The sequence below is a fragment of the Abramis brama genome, assembly GCF_963993115.1.
Source record: "Abramis brama genome assembly, chromosome: 20".
NCBI lineage: Eukaryota > Metazoa > Chordata > Actinopteri > Cypriniformes > Leuciscidae > Abramis > Abramis brama.
In genome coordinates this window covers 28,655,023-28,671,999 of record NC_139982.1, presented here as the reverse complement: position 1 = coordinate 28,671,999, position 16,977 = coordinate 28,655,023, and the positions used below count along the sequence as shown (strand labels likewise).

Here is a 16,977-nt window from a genome sequence, read left to right as displayed (position 1 = left end):
CGAAAAATCCAGAGGAACAAACACAGCAAATTACAGTCCGACACAGCAGAAAGTGGCTGTTTCTGCAAAACCCCAAAAATCCTCGTACGGATCACCCCACCCAAGAGTTTGGCGCTGCCGCCGGCTCCTGTCACACGTCCAGAATCGGTTCTCATCTTTTTACAGAATCTCTTGTATCCGCCACCGCTTTCCACAGAACAGCAGGGAATGTGAGCGCAAGGCCTTCTGGGATTGTGCAAATACAGTTTATAGAGAGAGGGTAACAGAGTTAACATATTTACTGTGTCAAAGTCAGTCTTCTCAAAGTGCTAAATATTGAAGCTCGGCGACAAATTCTACAATCATGTGAGAAAATCTATCTGACAAATACACTGTGGCCTGTAGGAAAGGAAAGTCCCAAATGAGATCTCTAACATCTTAACTGTTTCTCCTAGATCACAATGAGGTTGAATGCAAACTAAACTCCTGATTCTTAGAAGTTTCCCCTAAAAAAAAAAAAAAAAAGAGTAACACTTTATTTCGATAGTACACTATAGACATTCTACTAACTTTGCCACTATGTGTCAGCTAACTCTCATTAGAGTATTAGTAGACTCTGTTTAATATCTGCTAACACTTTATTTTGATGCTCCCCTACAGACATTCTACTGACTACAAGTAACATTGCAAGTACGTTAACTTATTCTGCAAACCCTAACCTAGCAGTGAGTCTACTAATACTCTAATGAGAGTTAGTTTACATGTAAATGCAAATTAATGAGAGTTAGTTGACTAGTAGATGCAAGTTACTTATAGATAGTAGAATGTCTAAAGTGGACTATTGAAATAGTATAACCAAAACAACACCCCAAGTAATTTCAAATGTCTCAAACTTTGCTCAGATTTGCCAAACAAGTATGTAATCAAAAGTCAGAGATCTCACTATGAGCTTGAGTTTTATTGTCTTACTGTATGTCAACAGTTGTCTCAGTTGTGTGGAATTTTAGGAGAAACGATTGACACATTTTTAATACTTTAACCATAGCTCTAAATCTCCTGAGCAATTAAAGAGCAACCTCTGAGTAATAAAATGTTCCTCTGGGAAAGTTCACGCTGCTAAACGGGTACACAAGCAATTCACATTCATTCCTCTATCCGAAAATTTCCACGACCAGCCCAAAGCCATAAACATAATTTAACATGGCAAGATTAAATTAAAAGAGAAAGACACTCTGACATTGGAGCAATGAAAGACAAAGCCAGACACAAGAAAAAAATTATTCTCTGGAGACTCGTTTAAAGCTGGTAACTCCAGAGACTCGTTTAAAGAGGTGTTCTCCCTTCTTTGGGTCGAGCCAACCACAACACAGGCGGAGTCATGACACAGAACAAAGATGAATACTGCAACTCTTCAAAAATAAACTGCCCTATTAAACCCAGACGGACTTTGAGCGGAAAACCGTCGAGTCAGCGTGCCGAGAGCTCGCCAAGGCCCGCCGTGGCACAGAATCAGCAGAAGAAACTAGACGGCAGCAAAAACGTCTTTAGAAATCATCAACACAGGGTTTCTCTGGAGATCTTAACCATTGAAACACATGCTGGTCTGGAATGGGGAGGGTCATATTCACTGAGGCTGATCTAGTTTCATTGAAATATTATTGCATGAACAAAACAAAAGGACTTTACTGTCCTTCACAACACAAGCCTATTATTAGTCAATGAAAGATTACTATGACTCATTAGAAATGTATGTTTTATTCATTGTTGAGTTTGAGTGGATTCATTAATAGGTAGACAGACGATAGATAGATAGATAGATAGATAGATAGATAGATAGATAGATAGATAGATAGATAGATAGATAGATAGACAGACAGATAGATAGATAGATAGATACCTTCATATATAGAGATGATATGTGGGTGGCGAAGAGACGACATGATCTCGATTTCTCGTCGAATGTGAACCATGTCCTGTTCATCTTTAATCTTTTCCTTCTTGATAGACTTGATGGCAACCTGAAGAGAAGAAAGAGTTTTAGAGTTTCAAATATTATTCAGAATAATATTGTGTTAGAACTTCTGGTAATTTACATGTTATTTTATTCAGTTGTCTGCTCAGAATCGTTGGAGAATCGCAATCTCTATTTTAAACAACAACAAAAAAATTGTGATTCTCAATTTATCAAGAATTGCACAGCTCAACACACAATTGAGGATTTTTTGGGGGAAAAGTCATTGAAGAGGGTGCAAATCAGGTCCAAAATGGCCAGCGCGTGGCCAGCATACGCCACATTTTTATGGCTTTTTGTTTAAACACGTGTACTAACCACTCAAGCAAAAACACTCTATTCTTGAATGTCAGAAAAACACCTGAGTAGATTCTTCAGACGGAAAGGTCTAATCATCCCATCACACACACACAGAATTATCCCATAAACACGTCACAACTGAGCATATTTTCAGACTCTTGCCGTGTAATTTTCCTGATGTTTTTTTTTTTTTGTGGAAAATGAGGGTGCAGTGTTTGGAAGCGGAATGAAAGCTCTCTCGTGTGTTTATTCGGCTCTCATGGGCCCTGAGGACACTGCACTGATGTCTCTATATAACCATCACATGACCTAAACACACTCGAACAGGAGATAAGATGTGGGCAGACAGGAGATGCCCTGCTCACTGCCTGATGAATGATGTCAGAAGAGGAAATGATATCTGGGTAGTGATTTCCTGTCTATTTCTGTCCTATCTCCCCCTCCCAGGCGTGCGCTACACGTCCATTTAAAGAACAAATGGAACAATGAGTCAGCCGATGACAGACCTTCATTGGAAAAAGGAAGTCCTTTGTCAATTCTGTTTGTTTTGTGATGTCCTACACATTGACGGGCCCCAAATGGTCCCTAAAACAGGTCTATCCGCTCCTCCATGCGGCTTCTCATCATCGCTGTAATTCCCAGAACAGGGTCTTCACATTAATGGCGAGCATGCAAGCAAACCGCTGCTTTTCTCTGAGAAACCAAAACCACATGTTTCCGAGGAGCTGAAGGTAAATTAGCGACTATATCCATAAAAGGAAAGCCCTAGCGGAATGCTTCAAAACTGATTATGTGGAATAAAAAGACATAAACAAATCCAGAAACCAGGGCCCGTTCTCTAAAAGCAGAATGGGCAAGTCCTGCTCTTTATTGGAAAGCCATCACGGAGTGTTTTCCATGAGCTCATGAAGTTATGTGCAGTTGAAGGTATTCACCTCCCGCCAGGTCCGCTGGAGACGCCAGGAATACTAATGTCGCAGTTTGTTCATACGCAGCAGGAGCGAGAGTTTAAAATAATCTCCAGGAAGAAAAAAAGACAGCGTTCCCACTGAGGTAGTAACAGGATTCCGACCAGCGGAGCTTTTTATTTGTTTATCTGTGTGCAAGCCAACTGAACAGAATACAGGATCAATAAAAGAGCAGACGAGTCTTTGCATTTCATTAATGATGTTAGGGTTAGGGATTTGAACCTAAAACCTCTCAGAAATACAACATAACACTCAGAAAACCTCCTACAACATGCTGAATAAGTAATTTCATGAACTAAACTGTCCCTGCCTCCTACAACCGCTAGAGGCCACCAGCTTCCTACAGCAAACGTAACATTTTGTTTCCCTTTGATGACCGAGACTCAGATATGAAGGTCTCACTGACCCTGGATCAGAATTTAGAGCCAGTTGCATTTCTATCATGCTGGTTTGGCCCCCTTACAGGATATTAATTTTCCACAACGCTTTCATTTCCTGCTCAAGATGGACTTTCAAATGTTTGTCTACTTGACTTGTCACAGTGACCTTTCGCCTGCAGACGGACAAACACACAAACATGATGGACATGTGACCAATTCATCACACCGTGGAAGGAATGTTCAGCGTTATGTTCTGTGGACATCCGATCTTGTTTGTGCATTCAGACGGACACAAATGCAATGCAAACACGTACAGAACTGACCTCATACGTGCGAGAGCTCACACACACATGCTATCTGTCTGTCTGCTCGGGTCATTATGCTGAATCAGGCTGGTAAAGCCATAAAGAAGAAACATGTTGTGCAGTTTCTTCGGTTATCTGTGTCACAGGAGTAGAGGTCAAGAACTGGATTGTGGCATATATCAACAGTCAGAACTTTGTGTTTGTCTGTGTACGCGATAATAACAGATAGTAAAGCATTACCATGGCAGAATAAACATTATGTTCAGCAACAAAAGGGTCATCACTGAGAGGCACAAAACTAAAAATGATATGAGCTGCTTGTACTGGCTGGTTATGAAGATTGATCGTTCATATTTCAAGAGATTTAGTGAAGATCGCAGTTGTGTTTGATTTTAGTACCGAGTTAACAAATTAATCGCACATTTTTCTGTAATTAATTGCGATTAATCGTACCTAACATTAAAGTTTTTAATATATTTACCAAATGCATTACACTTTCAGATATGCAAGTTTGATTAAATGCATTGTTGGATAAACGTGTTTTAAACTGCTGTTTATTACAACACAACTATGTGAATGCAAACGTCTTGCAATGCATGTCCGAACGCAAATATTATTAATAGTATGCAAATGCCTCTTAGTATGCAAGTGCAATTTCACATATTGTTGTCACATATGCCGAAATGTGTCAAAAAAGTATTAACAATGCAAGCAAAAACCCACAGATGTTTCTTTGTACACAGCTTTGATTTTGTGAGTTGTTGCGTTATTCAGTGCTATTCATAATGCAATGCAAGTTGCGAACACAAACGCTATTACACAAGCTCTATTTCAAACATTGTTGCGCTAGAAAATCAGAATACCTTCATAACTCAATGCAAATATGAAAAGTCAATTTAATGCGGTATTGCATTCTGACGTTTAAAAAATTCTATTCATAAGGCAATATGTGAACGCAAACGTTTCTCAGTATGCAAGCCCAATTTAAAATGTTGCGCTACAAAATGTGTAAGAACACAATAAAAAAAAAAACAGGTAAATGCATAAGTATGCAAGTGAGTTTTCACACGTTGCTGCATTGTAAAGTGTGTCGAAATGCAATTTACAACGCAATGCGAGTTCATGGTGCATTCTCAGCTAAGCCACAAAGGGGCGCTAATGCTTCTTTTGTGTTCCATTTGTGTTTTGTGTTTTTCGCATACAGTCGACAACGTTGTTCACACGGATACGCGTAAACTATTTTAAACACACTGTATTCTGCTGCCAGGCCAGTAGTTGGCGATGTCACTTTGTATAGAAACAGTACGCACATATTGACTGACGTGATATGTATGCACATGACATCACAGTTTCCACAAATTCGCATTTCGGTAGTTTACACGGAGACGATAACGGTGTAATTTTCAAAAACTTGCACTTTGAATCCTGTTTTCAAAAGTTTGCATTTTCAGGCCCCCCAAAAAAACGGCCCCTAAGTCATACAGGTTTTAAACAACATGAGGGTGATTCAATGATTGTAGAAATTTCATTTTTGAGTGAACTATCACTTTAAGCAATGTATGAAAAAGAATCAAAATATTGCAGTGTGATTTTTCTTTCCTACGGGTGTAAGCCTGTCTTAAAGGGTAACTCTCGCCAAAATGCAACCTAGGGTCTTTTTTGTTAATCTACCCGAGGCAAACTTTCGTTTAAAAGCATGATTAGAATGGAAACGCCACTTTTAAGTTTGACCGTATTTTCGCTTTGGTCAAATTGCCTTTTGAATGGGAGTGCTAGGGGCACGACTATGATAACATCAAAAATCGCTATTTTTAAAACACTAAGAAGGCTCGACACAACATGAAACTTTGCTGGAAGTATCACCAGGGGCTCTACACATGAACTCCAGCATTGAGAACATTGTTTGTGTACACAGAGTTTACTAAAAAGAAAGATTTTGAACAACTCACTGTAGCTGTTCTTGTTTCCGTCCGCCGGCATTTTGTCAGTCAAAAATAGTCGATCTCCGAATGTGAATGAACTGACTCTGAATTTTAGTATTGCTTCTTATATGAGGATCCTTTTCCAAATACAAGGTCAATATTTAATTATCTGTGAATTTATATGGAACTAAGCTTTAGGAGCTTTCCATCTTTACTCTCCTGTTACGTTGCATTCGGAGATCGGCTATTTTTGACTGTCAAAATGCCGGCGGACACAGCTTCAGTGAGTTGTTCAAAATCTTTCTTTTTAGTAAACTCTGTGTACACAAACAATGTTCTCAATGCTCGAGTTCATGTGTAGAGCCCCTGGTGATACTTCCAGCAAAGTTTCATGTTGTGTCGAGTCTTCTTAGTGTTTTAAAAAATAGCGATTTTGATGCTATCATAGAAGTGCCCCTAGCACTCCCATTCAAAAGGCAATTTGACCGAAAACGGAAATACGGTCAAACTTAAAAGTGGCGTTTCCATTCTAATTATGCTTTTAAACGAAATTTTGCCTCGGGTAGATTAACAAAAAGACCCAAGGTTGCATTTTGGCGAGAGTTACCCTTTAAGACTGTGATTTCAAATGTTTAGTCTCTGTGAGCAGTTATCAGTGGTTTCTATGTCTGTTATCCATACGTCTGCGCTATAACTCTTTACAGATAGTGCGTCCGGCTGGTTAACTGTTTTTCTGATTAATTCCTGCTAAGCACACTAAACTGGTGCCAGAAAACAACATCGTATGTCTCTCTGAGTGACTTTATGTTTATGGGCCCACAAACACGCATGACAAATTATGTTTTACCATGCGTCTGAGTTTGAGGTAAATGAAAAAACATTTATGTGTGTGTGCACCATTTTATTTTTAGGTCTTTTAGAGTGCACTCATACATTCTTCAGCAGCCTGCCAACACTCTGATGGCACACTGCCCACCGATACACTCAGACCTGTGTGTGTGTGTGTGTGAGACTGTGTTGTGAAATAGCCTGAATTGTAAATTATTAAACTAAAAGAAGGCTATATATCTCGCGTACAGCTCATAACAGCCACCAACAATATTGTTGCCATGGAAATATACATGACTAGAGGGTGTTTCACTGCTAGGTCACGTCTCAAGAATGTGTTTCAGGTCTATTCGGCAGGTTAAAAAACATCGCTAAATGCTAATAACGAAACACAAGTAAGCAAACAGTCATTCTTAGTTAGTTTCCCATACATACAATCAAACTCTACAGTAATTTAGTGCAAATTCAATCACTTAGTTGAAGCTAGTCAAATGCTAACACTCAAAACCATGAACAAATCAACTCAGGGTGAAAGAACTAGCAACAACAACATGGTTTGTACAGACCACAAGAAGATAATCAAAAGAACGCTGGGGTCCAAACAAAACTAGACCCCCTTGACTTTCATTGAATGGACCAAAAAGTTTTTCAAAACCTATATTTTTTTCTCCACAAGAAGAAAGGGTTGGAATGACATAAGGGTGAGAAAACAATGACAGAATTTTTATTTTTGGGTGAACTTTAGCAGAATAGCAAGATTTCATTGCTTCCAGCAGCTGTTCTGGGTTCTGTGGTGACCGAGCCGCAATGTTAAACAACAACCAAAGCCACGTGCCGCAGCGTGCCGAACGAATCCGGTATGTTTGATTAATGAACAAACGAACACTTAAGCCCTGCCTGACCTAGATGACCACAGCATAACTTGGCAACTAGGTCACTGCCTAGGTCAACTATGCTGGTTCATTAGTGACCCCAAGATCATAACTCAAGGTCTTTAACACATAGGTCACCGGTCGCATTATTATGGTGAGCGGTCAGCACAGTGACCTTTGAACCCAACTGCAACAGAAACGGTCAATCGTTTGAAGATGTTTCATTGTGGTCATTAAAGCAACTTTACACAAGATTTAAAGCATCTGCTCTTGCACCACTGAACGCGTGCGGAGCACACTCGTGGGGTGGACTTCCCATGAGATGGGCTGAAACGAGCCAAACACAACAACGGATTATTATAGCTTAGCTGACACCCTAAATGACAAACTACAGCCGGCCCAAGAACCAGGCCAGTGCTGTGCATTTACCAAATGATTCATTGGTTGAAAATTTCAATGACTGGTATATATCAGTGTATCATGGCATTACCATAATTAAGTATCTTGCAGGGTTTGAACTTTTAGATACCAGTTCAGATGAATAACTATGACATTAGACTGAGTGGTTTCGCAGATGCTCACCTCTCTTCCAGAATGGCGCTCGATGGCCTTCTTGACTTTGCCGTACGTTCCTCTCCCCAGGGTCTCCAGCAGCTCGTATCGATGCTTGAGGTTGTGTTTGTGATGATGTTTCTTCACACCAGAGCTGCTGCGTTTTACCTCACCGGGGCCCTCAGGGGCCTTCGCCACCGCCACCACTGAGGGGCCCGGCGGGTCACCTGGCCTTTGTGTCTCCATCACGCGGGAGGATATTTTAAACCTCCCTCTGTTTAAATATCTTGACTAAATGCTTCGAAATATTGATAATATAAAACCTAATTAATATACCTAATTAGCATATAAATAAATAAATAAATTACAATGCAAAGGTTTAATTATGTTAAGATATAAACTAATTTATGATTGTCAATAATGACTCATATTTTAATGAGGTGTCTATCTATTCTACCTATAGCCGGCTATGGCAGGCTATCTAAAGAAAAATAATATTCCTAGTCTAATTATGAACGATAAAACCGGGTTCAATATGGATTAAAAACGGACTAAAAAGGCATCTTATTAAAAAGAATCTAATGAACACGTGCCAAGTGGTTTTTATGGCACTTATAAAACTGCTACAATGTATCATTCACAATTAGAACGACAACGTATCTATTGTGCTCTATTCTATTATGACGCGTTCTATACCATTATGACGTTTCCTACTCCGTTATGACGTGTTCTCTTTCCCGTGGCGCGTTCGATCATGATTTCTCCGTTATTCCTTTGTTTCAATCTACCGCAGAAAATCTCAGGCGAGAAAGCAGCGACCACGCCGGCGTTCTGGACGTAAATCACCCTCATTCTGGCCTCGGATCCGCCGTGGTGTCAGACAGCTCGGTTCTGGTGCCGGTGACCCGTGACGTGAGGCTCGGTGTGCGGGGATCGGACGGAAGGATGTGCTGCGGTCTCGTGTCTGCTGTGGCCATGATTCGGTGTGTTCGGCCCGTCTCTCCTCCTGGTGTCCTGGTCTGTGATTCTTTCTCTCTGTCCTTCAGGCTGAGAAACACACTGAATAAAGACGGAGGGGGGGCGGAGTCACTGCTGGCAGTGCGTGTGTCTTTCTCTCTCTCTCTCTCTCTCTCTGAATGTGCATTACTCTGATTTTTGCTGATTTTCTGATTCTGCTTCAGAGTGAAAATAGAACGGCAAATGCTTTTTTTTTATCAACCATCAAACAAACAGAGGCTTTTAAGTCAAGCCAAGCCTGTGTGTATTTTAAAATAGCCTAAATATATGTATTTAAATAAATAAAAACGTCACATGCATGTTGTGTTTTCATGTTTTATGGGGACTTTCCATAGACATAATGATTTGTGTACTGTACAAACTGTATATGCTCTCCCCTTACACTAACTCTACCCCTAAACATATCCATCACAGAAAACTTTCTGCATTTTTACAATTTCAAAAAACTCACTTAGTGTGATTTATAAGCTGTTTTCCTCATGGGGACCAAAAATGTCCCAACAAGGACAAGGATTTCTGATATTGCCGTATTTGTGGGGACAAGGCATACAGTATATTTTTACCTTTTATATCTAATTCGAACACTACAATTTTATCAGGATTGATCAGCATTTTTATTTTAAATGTTTTGGGAGTTTTTGCCTTTTTTATAGGCGACATTATATGAGACATTAGATTAACATCATTTGCATAGAAGCTGTTTTGCTCATTTGTTCAGCATGATCACATTCATTTGAATATCAGTCATTCAAAGGTCTAAAAGCAAAGGTCTATTGTGTTTCGTAACGTTACATAAAACGGGAAAGATGCATCCATCTTTGTTCATGTGCCAGATATTACCACATGTCCTGGATTATGGCCGTCATATAAACTTTGACAAAGTTTGGTTGAACTGAAATACCAAGCTGAGACGTCCACATTGAAACAGTTCAGTTGTTCTCCTGCAGAAAGCATCACCTGCAGCTCAAACACAGTCTGAAACCTCACACTGCACATTCTGCCTCAGCCAATCAACTTTATTTTCTTTTGTTTGCTTCTGTTTGGATCCAGAACGGTGTAATTTAGCCACTGATTGGTGGAGGGGAAGTTTGAGTCAAACAGACTGTTTGTCTCTGTTTGATCTGGAGAGCACTGGGAATCTGGACCGTCCTGTGTTGTGGTGAGCGGTCAGGCAACGGACTTCAGGCTCCAACAGTAACTGTGTGCATGTGTGTTGCTGTAAGATTTGCATCGCAGATGAAACTTGGCCTCAGATGCACCCTGGAATCAGGTATCCTGGCAGTCAAACTGCCCTCTAGTGGTGGAAATGCATGTGTGGGTCACAGTTATTCAGGTCAGCAGTGCCAGAGCATCAATATATCAAACCAATCTGGACCATCCGAATGTTTGCTTCAACAAGACCTGAGTTCAGAATGTGTGCCTTAAAAGGCCTTAAAAAATTATGTAACAAAGATTTTAAACAAAAGGCCTGCGGAATTATTCATATGCTAGCATCTCCTTGATCCTTCAGACATGTTATGGTTTCACTTTTCTCTTGGACATAAAACACAGATTTGCTTTAAGATGTTTCATTCAGGTATTTGAAGCCCCTCGGGCATCTGGCAGGGTTTTCGCCGCAGCTATTTCAAGTTCGGCACAGAAACCTGCACAGAGACGTTCCCTACACTCACCAAATTAAAAACAGCAGGAACCACGGAGGACAAAGAAAGATGGGAGGGAGAGAGAGAGAGAGAGAGAGAGAGAGAGAGAGAGAGAGAGAGAGAGAGAGAGAGAGAGAGAGAGAGAGAGAGAGAGAGAGAGAGAGAGAGAGAGAGAGAGAGAGAGAGAGAGAGAGAGAGAGAGAGAGAGAGAGAGAGAGAGATATGACCATAGAGAAACACAGATAACAGAAAGGTATATTGACAACATTTGATCACATTCCCCAGAGAGAGAGAGTGTGTGTGTTTACATGTGAACCTGAAAGTGACACGACAAACACATCCTTCATTTCAAATGATGACAGGAGAGATCCTTCTGCCTCAGACACGGAAAACAGGAACAGCTGCCAAAAAAGAGAGACAGAAATAAACCTTTTGAATGTTACAAACAATACAAAGATAGATAGACATAGACAGAGACATATATAGACAGACAGATGGATGAATGAATAGATAGATAGATAGATAGATAGATAGATAGATAGATAGATAGATAGATAGATAGATAGATAGATAGATAGATAGATGGGTTGATAGACAGACAGATGAATGAATGGATAGATAAACAAATAGACAGACAAACGGACAGAAATACTGTATTGTGGGATACAGTAAGTCTTTAGTTGTATACTGCGTATTTTGGCAAATGTAGCAGACCTAGATCAATTTAAATCCAGATATTGATATTTGCGAACTGTACCGAGTTCAAACTGTACTCTGCTGTCGGCTCAGAGTTAGCCTCGTTTATTTAAAGATACTCTGCTGCCATCTAGTGTTGCATCTGGGTGTTGATTTCTGTAGATTTCCACTGATTCACTGTCAGCCAATCATGCAGAGGTCGTTAATGAGCTGCTGTTGATTAATGAGAAACTGATGAGTTTGAGTCAAATCTGCAGACTCAGAGACGAAACGAATGCATGGCTTCAGTTCAAGATAAAGTTGCTGCATTAAATATTGCGGGGAAATTATACAGCCCCATGAACCGCCCTCTCGGTAATGCCAGCTTTATGAAAGTTCATGCTAGCGTGGTTTAATTTTAAAGATAGAAGATCACAGTTAAATGCGTGTGTGTTTCTTCAGATCGCAGATTGATCAGCAGACCTCAAGATGAACAAACCAACAACAAGGTTCAAAACAAAGAGATCTGGAGGCACATCATCGCTGTCCTGCAGGCCCAGGTGAAGGTGAAGAAGCGCAGGCAGCATCTGAAGGCTCACGACTGCTGCTTTCTGGGCTCTGATGCGGTGGATGTCATCCAGGCTCATCTGACTCAGAGCCAGGTTCTGGGAGATGCCCTGGTCTCCAGAGTCATGGTGGCTCGCCTGTGTCAGGTGCTGCTGGACTGTAAGGTGTTTGAGGCGGTGGGAACCAAAGTTCTGGGGAAGATCAGCAAACCAGGAGTCTTCCAGGACAGCAGCAGCAGTCTCTACAGATTCCTGAACACTGAGGATCTGTCCCAGGACATGCTTGAAATGGCTCTATTCCCTCACAGTGAAGAGAGCATTATGAACATCACACCATGCAGGTGTTTCAGATCTCTGTGTGTTTGTTTATGGTGCAGCACTGAATGTTTTTATTCTATTATTTGAATTCTAATGATTGCAATTATTGATTTTTGTAGGCAGGACATCCTGTTGTTCTCTCACAGCACACCTGTGAAGCCAGGCCAGGCATTGGATCGGCTCATGGAGAAGCTGGACTTGACTGGACTTGTCGGTTCTCCACCCAATGAATATCTTCCACCCTCTGGTAAGACCTTTGTTCAGATTTTGCTTCTGTTTGAGGTACAAAGGCTGTGCTCTTAATACACTGTGATCTACTGAGTATTTTTCATGTTGAATGTTTAATTCAGTGAATGGCGTCGATCTAACTAAACTGCTAAAGTATCTTTTAATTTACATTTTTTTATTTTTATTTTAATAGGTAAAGCTTGTCTGCCTCGGTTATTTCTTTTTTCAAACTCTTATAATTATCTTTATGTAACTCTGATGTGGCAGTATAGTATGCATATTGCAACATTAAATATTTTATTTGTTTAAAAGAATAATGAAGCATTATGAGAGAGTTTAAAATGGTCACAATTGAAATTTAGGCATACAAGCTTTATCTTAATTTTAATCAAATTTTGTTTCAAATATTTAAAAATGCTTGTCATCCTCAGTCAAAATTAAAATAATTATAACTTTTGTAATATTTTATATATATATATATATATATATATATATATATATATATATATATATATATATATATATATATAAAATGTTGCAATATGCATATATTTAATGTTGCAATATGCATAATATGCAGCCACATCAGAATTTAAGATAATTATGAGATGGATTAAAATCATTAAAGTCAGAATTATTATTTTTTTTTTACTTTGAGGCAGACAAGTATATATATATATATATATATATATATATATATATATATATATATATATATATATATATATATATATATATATATATATATATATATATATATATATATATAAATATATATAAATATATAAATAAATATATATATATATATATATATATATATATATATATATAAATAATATGTCTTAAACAAATTGTGATTATATTAAGACTTAAGTTAATTATTTATTTAACTCTGAGGTGGAAACATGGTATAGTATTGCAAAAAATAAATATTTTTAATCTAATTGTATATTTCGTTTTCCACTTTAGAGCTAGTATGCCTCAAAGTAAAAAACAAAAAAAAAGTATATGTGTGTGTATATAATTTTGACTTAAATCTGTCTCATAATTATCTTTAACTCTGAGTTGCCAACAATGATATGCATACTGTGAGAATAAATGTTTTATTTTATTTTTAAATCCAAACTTTTGACAGTTCCAGGGAAACGGTGCTTTCTTTCAGTTTTTCCCCTCCGTTCGGCCTAAAACACTGTTCGTGGTCATCCAATTTGAAATATCGACTACAAACACAGAGGTTTTTCAGATTTTCATCACGCTGTTCTCTCCCCATTTACGATTCTTTGCAGTGTTTAGCCGCTGCCTACAACACACTGGAAACTGAAAGAAACTCACTCCCGCTGAATTCTTGCTCTAGGGAACGATACAAGTCGACACCATTATAACTGAAAGTTTGCTAAGAAGTATTTCCTACTAAAGCAAGGCTGAATTTGACTCTGGTAAGCGTATCCATAGCAGACTGGTGGGAATGGTCTTGGATGGCAGCATGCCCAGTGCATTATGGGTGTTGAAGTTTTCCTACCTATTTGGCAAACGGGAAGACAACAGCCATTTTTCTCTGTTTTCTCTAGTCAAGTAGCCCCGATCTCAAAAACCGTTTTGCCTTTCTACTGTATAGGCAGCCAAGTTTATTTAAAAGCTCATTTTGTCAGCGGTGAAGTTCCCCTTTCACAGTTTGTTGATCTGAACTCTCCTTCAGTGGTCAGAGAAGTGTGGCAGGAGCAGACGGTACGCAGGCTGTCTCAGCTGATAGATCTCCCCCTGCTGGAGGGGGTGCTGAACTGCGCACACATTGTTTCCCCCCCGTCCCGGGGCAGTGATAATGAGCCAGGCCTGCTCTACACCAGCAACTACCTCGACCGAGAGGTTCTGAAGGCCTTCAAAGAATCCCAGTGAGAAATCTTCACCTTTAATCCGTCAAGAAATGAAACCTCAGATGAGCCTAATAATAGTCTTCCTCCATCCAGAGCTGATGTTTGGTTGTCGGCAGCCATAGACCTGCTGGATTTCCTTCCGGATCAGCTGGTGGTGGAGGTGAGCCGAGAAATGCCCACGTTCTCCTGTGGGGAAGAGGATGGACAGGTCAGACCCTCAGGCCACGATGAATGCAAATTACTGCTGTTTCATGTGCTGGAAAAACACTACGGACACATGGAGCGCAAGCCTCTCCTCTGCGACAGCATGGCAGACGTCTACTTCGAGATCATGGAGCTCCTGGGTGAAGCTAACGCTCCTCAAATTATTCATTCTTTCCTAAAATAAACCAATGTTTTTCCTTGTGTCTGAGCATCTGTTAACCTGTATATCTAGCGAACGGGACGTTTGAAGGAGCTTTGGAAGTCCTGCAGCTGACGCTGAAGCTGCTGTCTGCGTCTGCGCGCGAGGAACTGCGCAGACTTCTGGAGTTTATGGCAGCAGCTGCAGACGCAGCCAATGTCCGGCTGCACAAAGAAGTGAGGAGTCCTAATGCATGTGAGGAGTTCTTCACCACACTTCTGTCATGTTTACACTTATTTTGAATATGATTCTTCAGATTGAAAACCGGCTGGTTGTGAAGAAGACGTTCACCAGAGCCGTCATCCAGAGCAAGAGTGTGACCAAAGGAAAGATGGACCTGCTGATGCTCTTCATGCTCGACAACCACCAGGAGATCTTCAAGGTTTCTCTCATTTATGTGCCTTTTAATAATGAATTAAGAAAGTGATGATGATGATCAATAATGATATAATGCATGAGAAACTGTATCCTTTTATTAGATTCCAGGTTCTCTTCACAAACTGGTCAGTGAGAAACTGGATGACATTGTGAAACGCAGAGATTCTTCGTCTACCGGTATGATGTTTACAGTGTTAAGTAAATTACTTCTTTTTTTTTTTTTTGCAATATTTTAAATTGGCTTTTATATTTTCAGTTTTAATTTGTTTCATTTTAGTTATGATGCTTTTGTCATTTCAGTTTTAGATCGCTTTTAGTTAATTGAATTAGTGAGTAATTTAGTGCTTCAACTTTAGTTTAGTAGTTTTCATTTTAATTTTCATTTGACTTTTTTTCTTCTAATATTTATTTCATTACGGGTTTTTTATTTAATTTAATTTTTTTTAGTTTTTTCAGCTTTCATAATAATTTGTTGATTGCCAAGGCAACATTTCTTATTTTCATTTGACTTTTTCATCTGATATTTATATTTGATTTCAGGTTTTTATTTATTTTTATTTGACTTTCATCTAATATTTATATTTCATTACAGGTTTATTTACTTATTTTATTTGTTTAATTGTATTTGGTTTTTATATATATATATATATATATATATATATACTTCATTTAAATTTGTTGTTACTTGTTAGCCAAGGCAATATTTCTTGTTTAAAGTTTTTAATTTATTTTATTTCAGCTCTATTTTGTTAATATAGTATTGTTGTTTTTATAAATATTTTTAATTGGCTATTATTCTTTTATATTCTCATTTCATTTAAATTTTTTATAATTATTTGCTTTCGTCACTTTTTGTTTATTATTATTATTATTATTATTATTATTATTATTATTTTTTAAATATTACTATTTGGGTAATTTATTTATTTTATCTATTTGGGCAAATATTATTTCAGTTTTAGTCAACTTTATTTCATTTCAGCTCTATTTAAATTAACACATTTTTTTAATAGTTTTACTTCTCGATAATAACCCTGAATATTTATATATTATTGTGTGACCATTTAACTTCGCCATGATAATGTCCGCATGACAAGTATTTATTGCATTTATCTTCTGAATATTCTAGACAACCCAGTTTGTCAGCGAGTGCCAAGAGACGCATACACAGAGACCATAAAGAGCACAACTAAACACGAGCTGTACTCTCTCCTGAAAAACATCGACGAAAACACCAAATATTCCCTGAAAGAGAAGAATCGACTCCTGGCACAGTTTTATAAGGGACATCCAGACATCTTCACGCAGTATTTTGGATCTAGACTGACCACACTAAACCTTCTTGAAGTTTAAGTTCACGGTGTCCTGGAAATGCTTTTTATGAATGTCTTTATCCAAATAAATCAAAATAAACATATTTAAGAGTCAAATAAGAACAGCGTGTGTGTCTGGATAAATTTCTATGAAATTTATAGAAGCCTATAAATTTGATTTTCCTCCTTGGTGGGAAAATAGTTCTTGATGGGTCTAAAACTACATTTTGCTTCATAAATAAAGGCCTACACTAAGTTTCATCATGCTGGCATGTGTGGGATGTTTTTGACCATGTTTGTTACAACCAGTCTATGGTTAACTAGCCCGCAGACATTAGTTTGTGTCTACTCACCCCTATACTCATACTTTTAATAACATTCATGGATAGAAGTGGGAGTGTTAAACAAATGGGTTGTTCAGTTTTGCAATATGTTCATAGCTTCATAAAAA

The 16,977-nt window shown here is 38.6% G+C and overlaps 2 protein-coding genes across 2 annotated transcripts in view; one reads left to right on the top strand and one right to left on the bottom strand.

Moving 5' to 3' along the window:
* The window catches only part of nuak1b (NUAK family, SNF1-like kinase, 1b), a 15,654-nt gene extending 6,302 nt beyond the window's left edge, over positions 1-9,352 (bottom strand). The window contains exons 1-3 of the mRNA XM_084095232.1: positions 8,148-9,352; positions 1,877-1,997; positions 164-225 (exon numbers count right to left, since the gene is read on the bottom strand). Of these exons, the coding sequence (XP_083951358.1) occupies positions 164-225; positions 1,877-1,997; positions 8,148-8,363 (399 nt within the window). The 5' untranslated portion in view covers positions 8,364-9,352. The remainder of the gene's footprint in view (positions 1-163; positions 226-1,876; positions 1,998-8,147) is intronic.
* Positions 8,838-16,640, top strand: depdc7b (DEP domain containing 7, paralog b; the record flags this gene model as incomplete). Its single annotated transcript, XM_084095231.1, has 11 exons — positions 8,838-9,100; positions 9,164-9,215; positions 10,236-10,293; positions 11,912-12,356; positions 12,453-12,580; positions 14,258-14,450; positions 14,526-14,776; positions 14,869-15,011; positions 15,092-15,217; positions 15,315-15,390; positions 16,343-16,640. The coding sequence occupies 11 exons, from the start codon at positions 8,838-8,840 to the stop codon at positions 16,564-16,566; spliced, it is 1,959 nt and encodes a 652-aa protein (XP_083951357.1). The 3' UTR covers positions 16,567-16,640.
* Between the last annotated feature and the right edge of the window lie 337 nt (positions 16,641-16,977).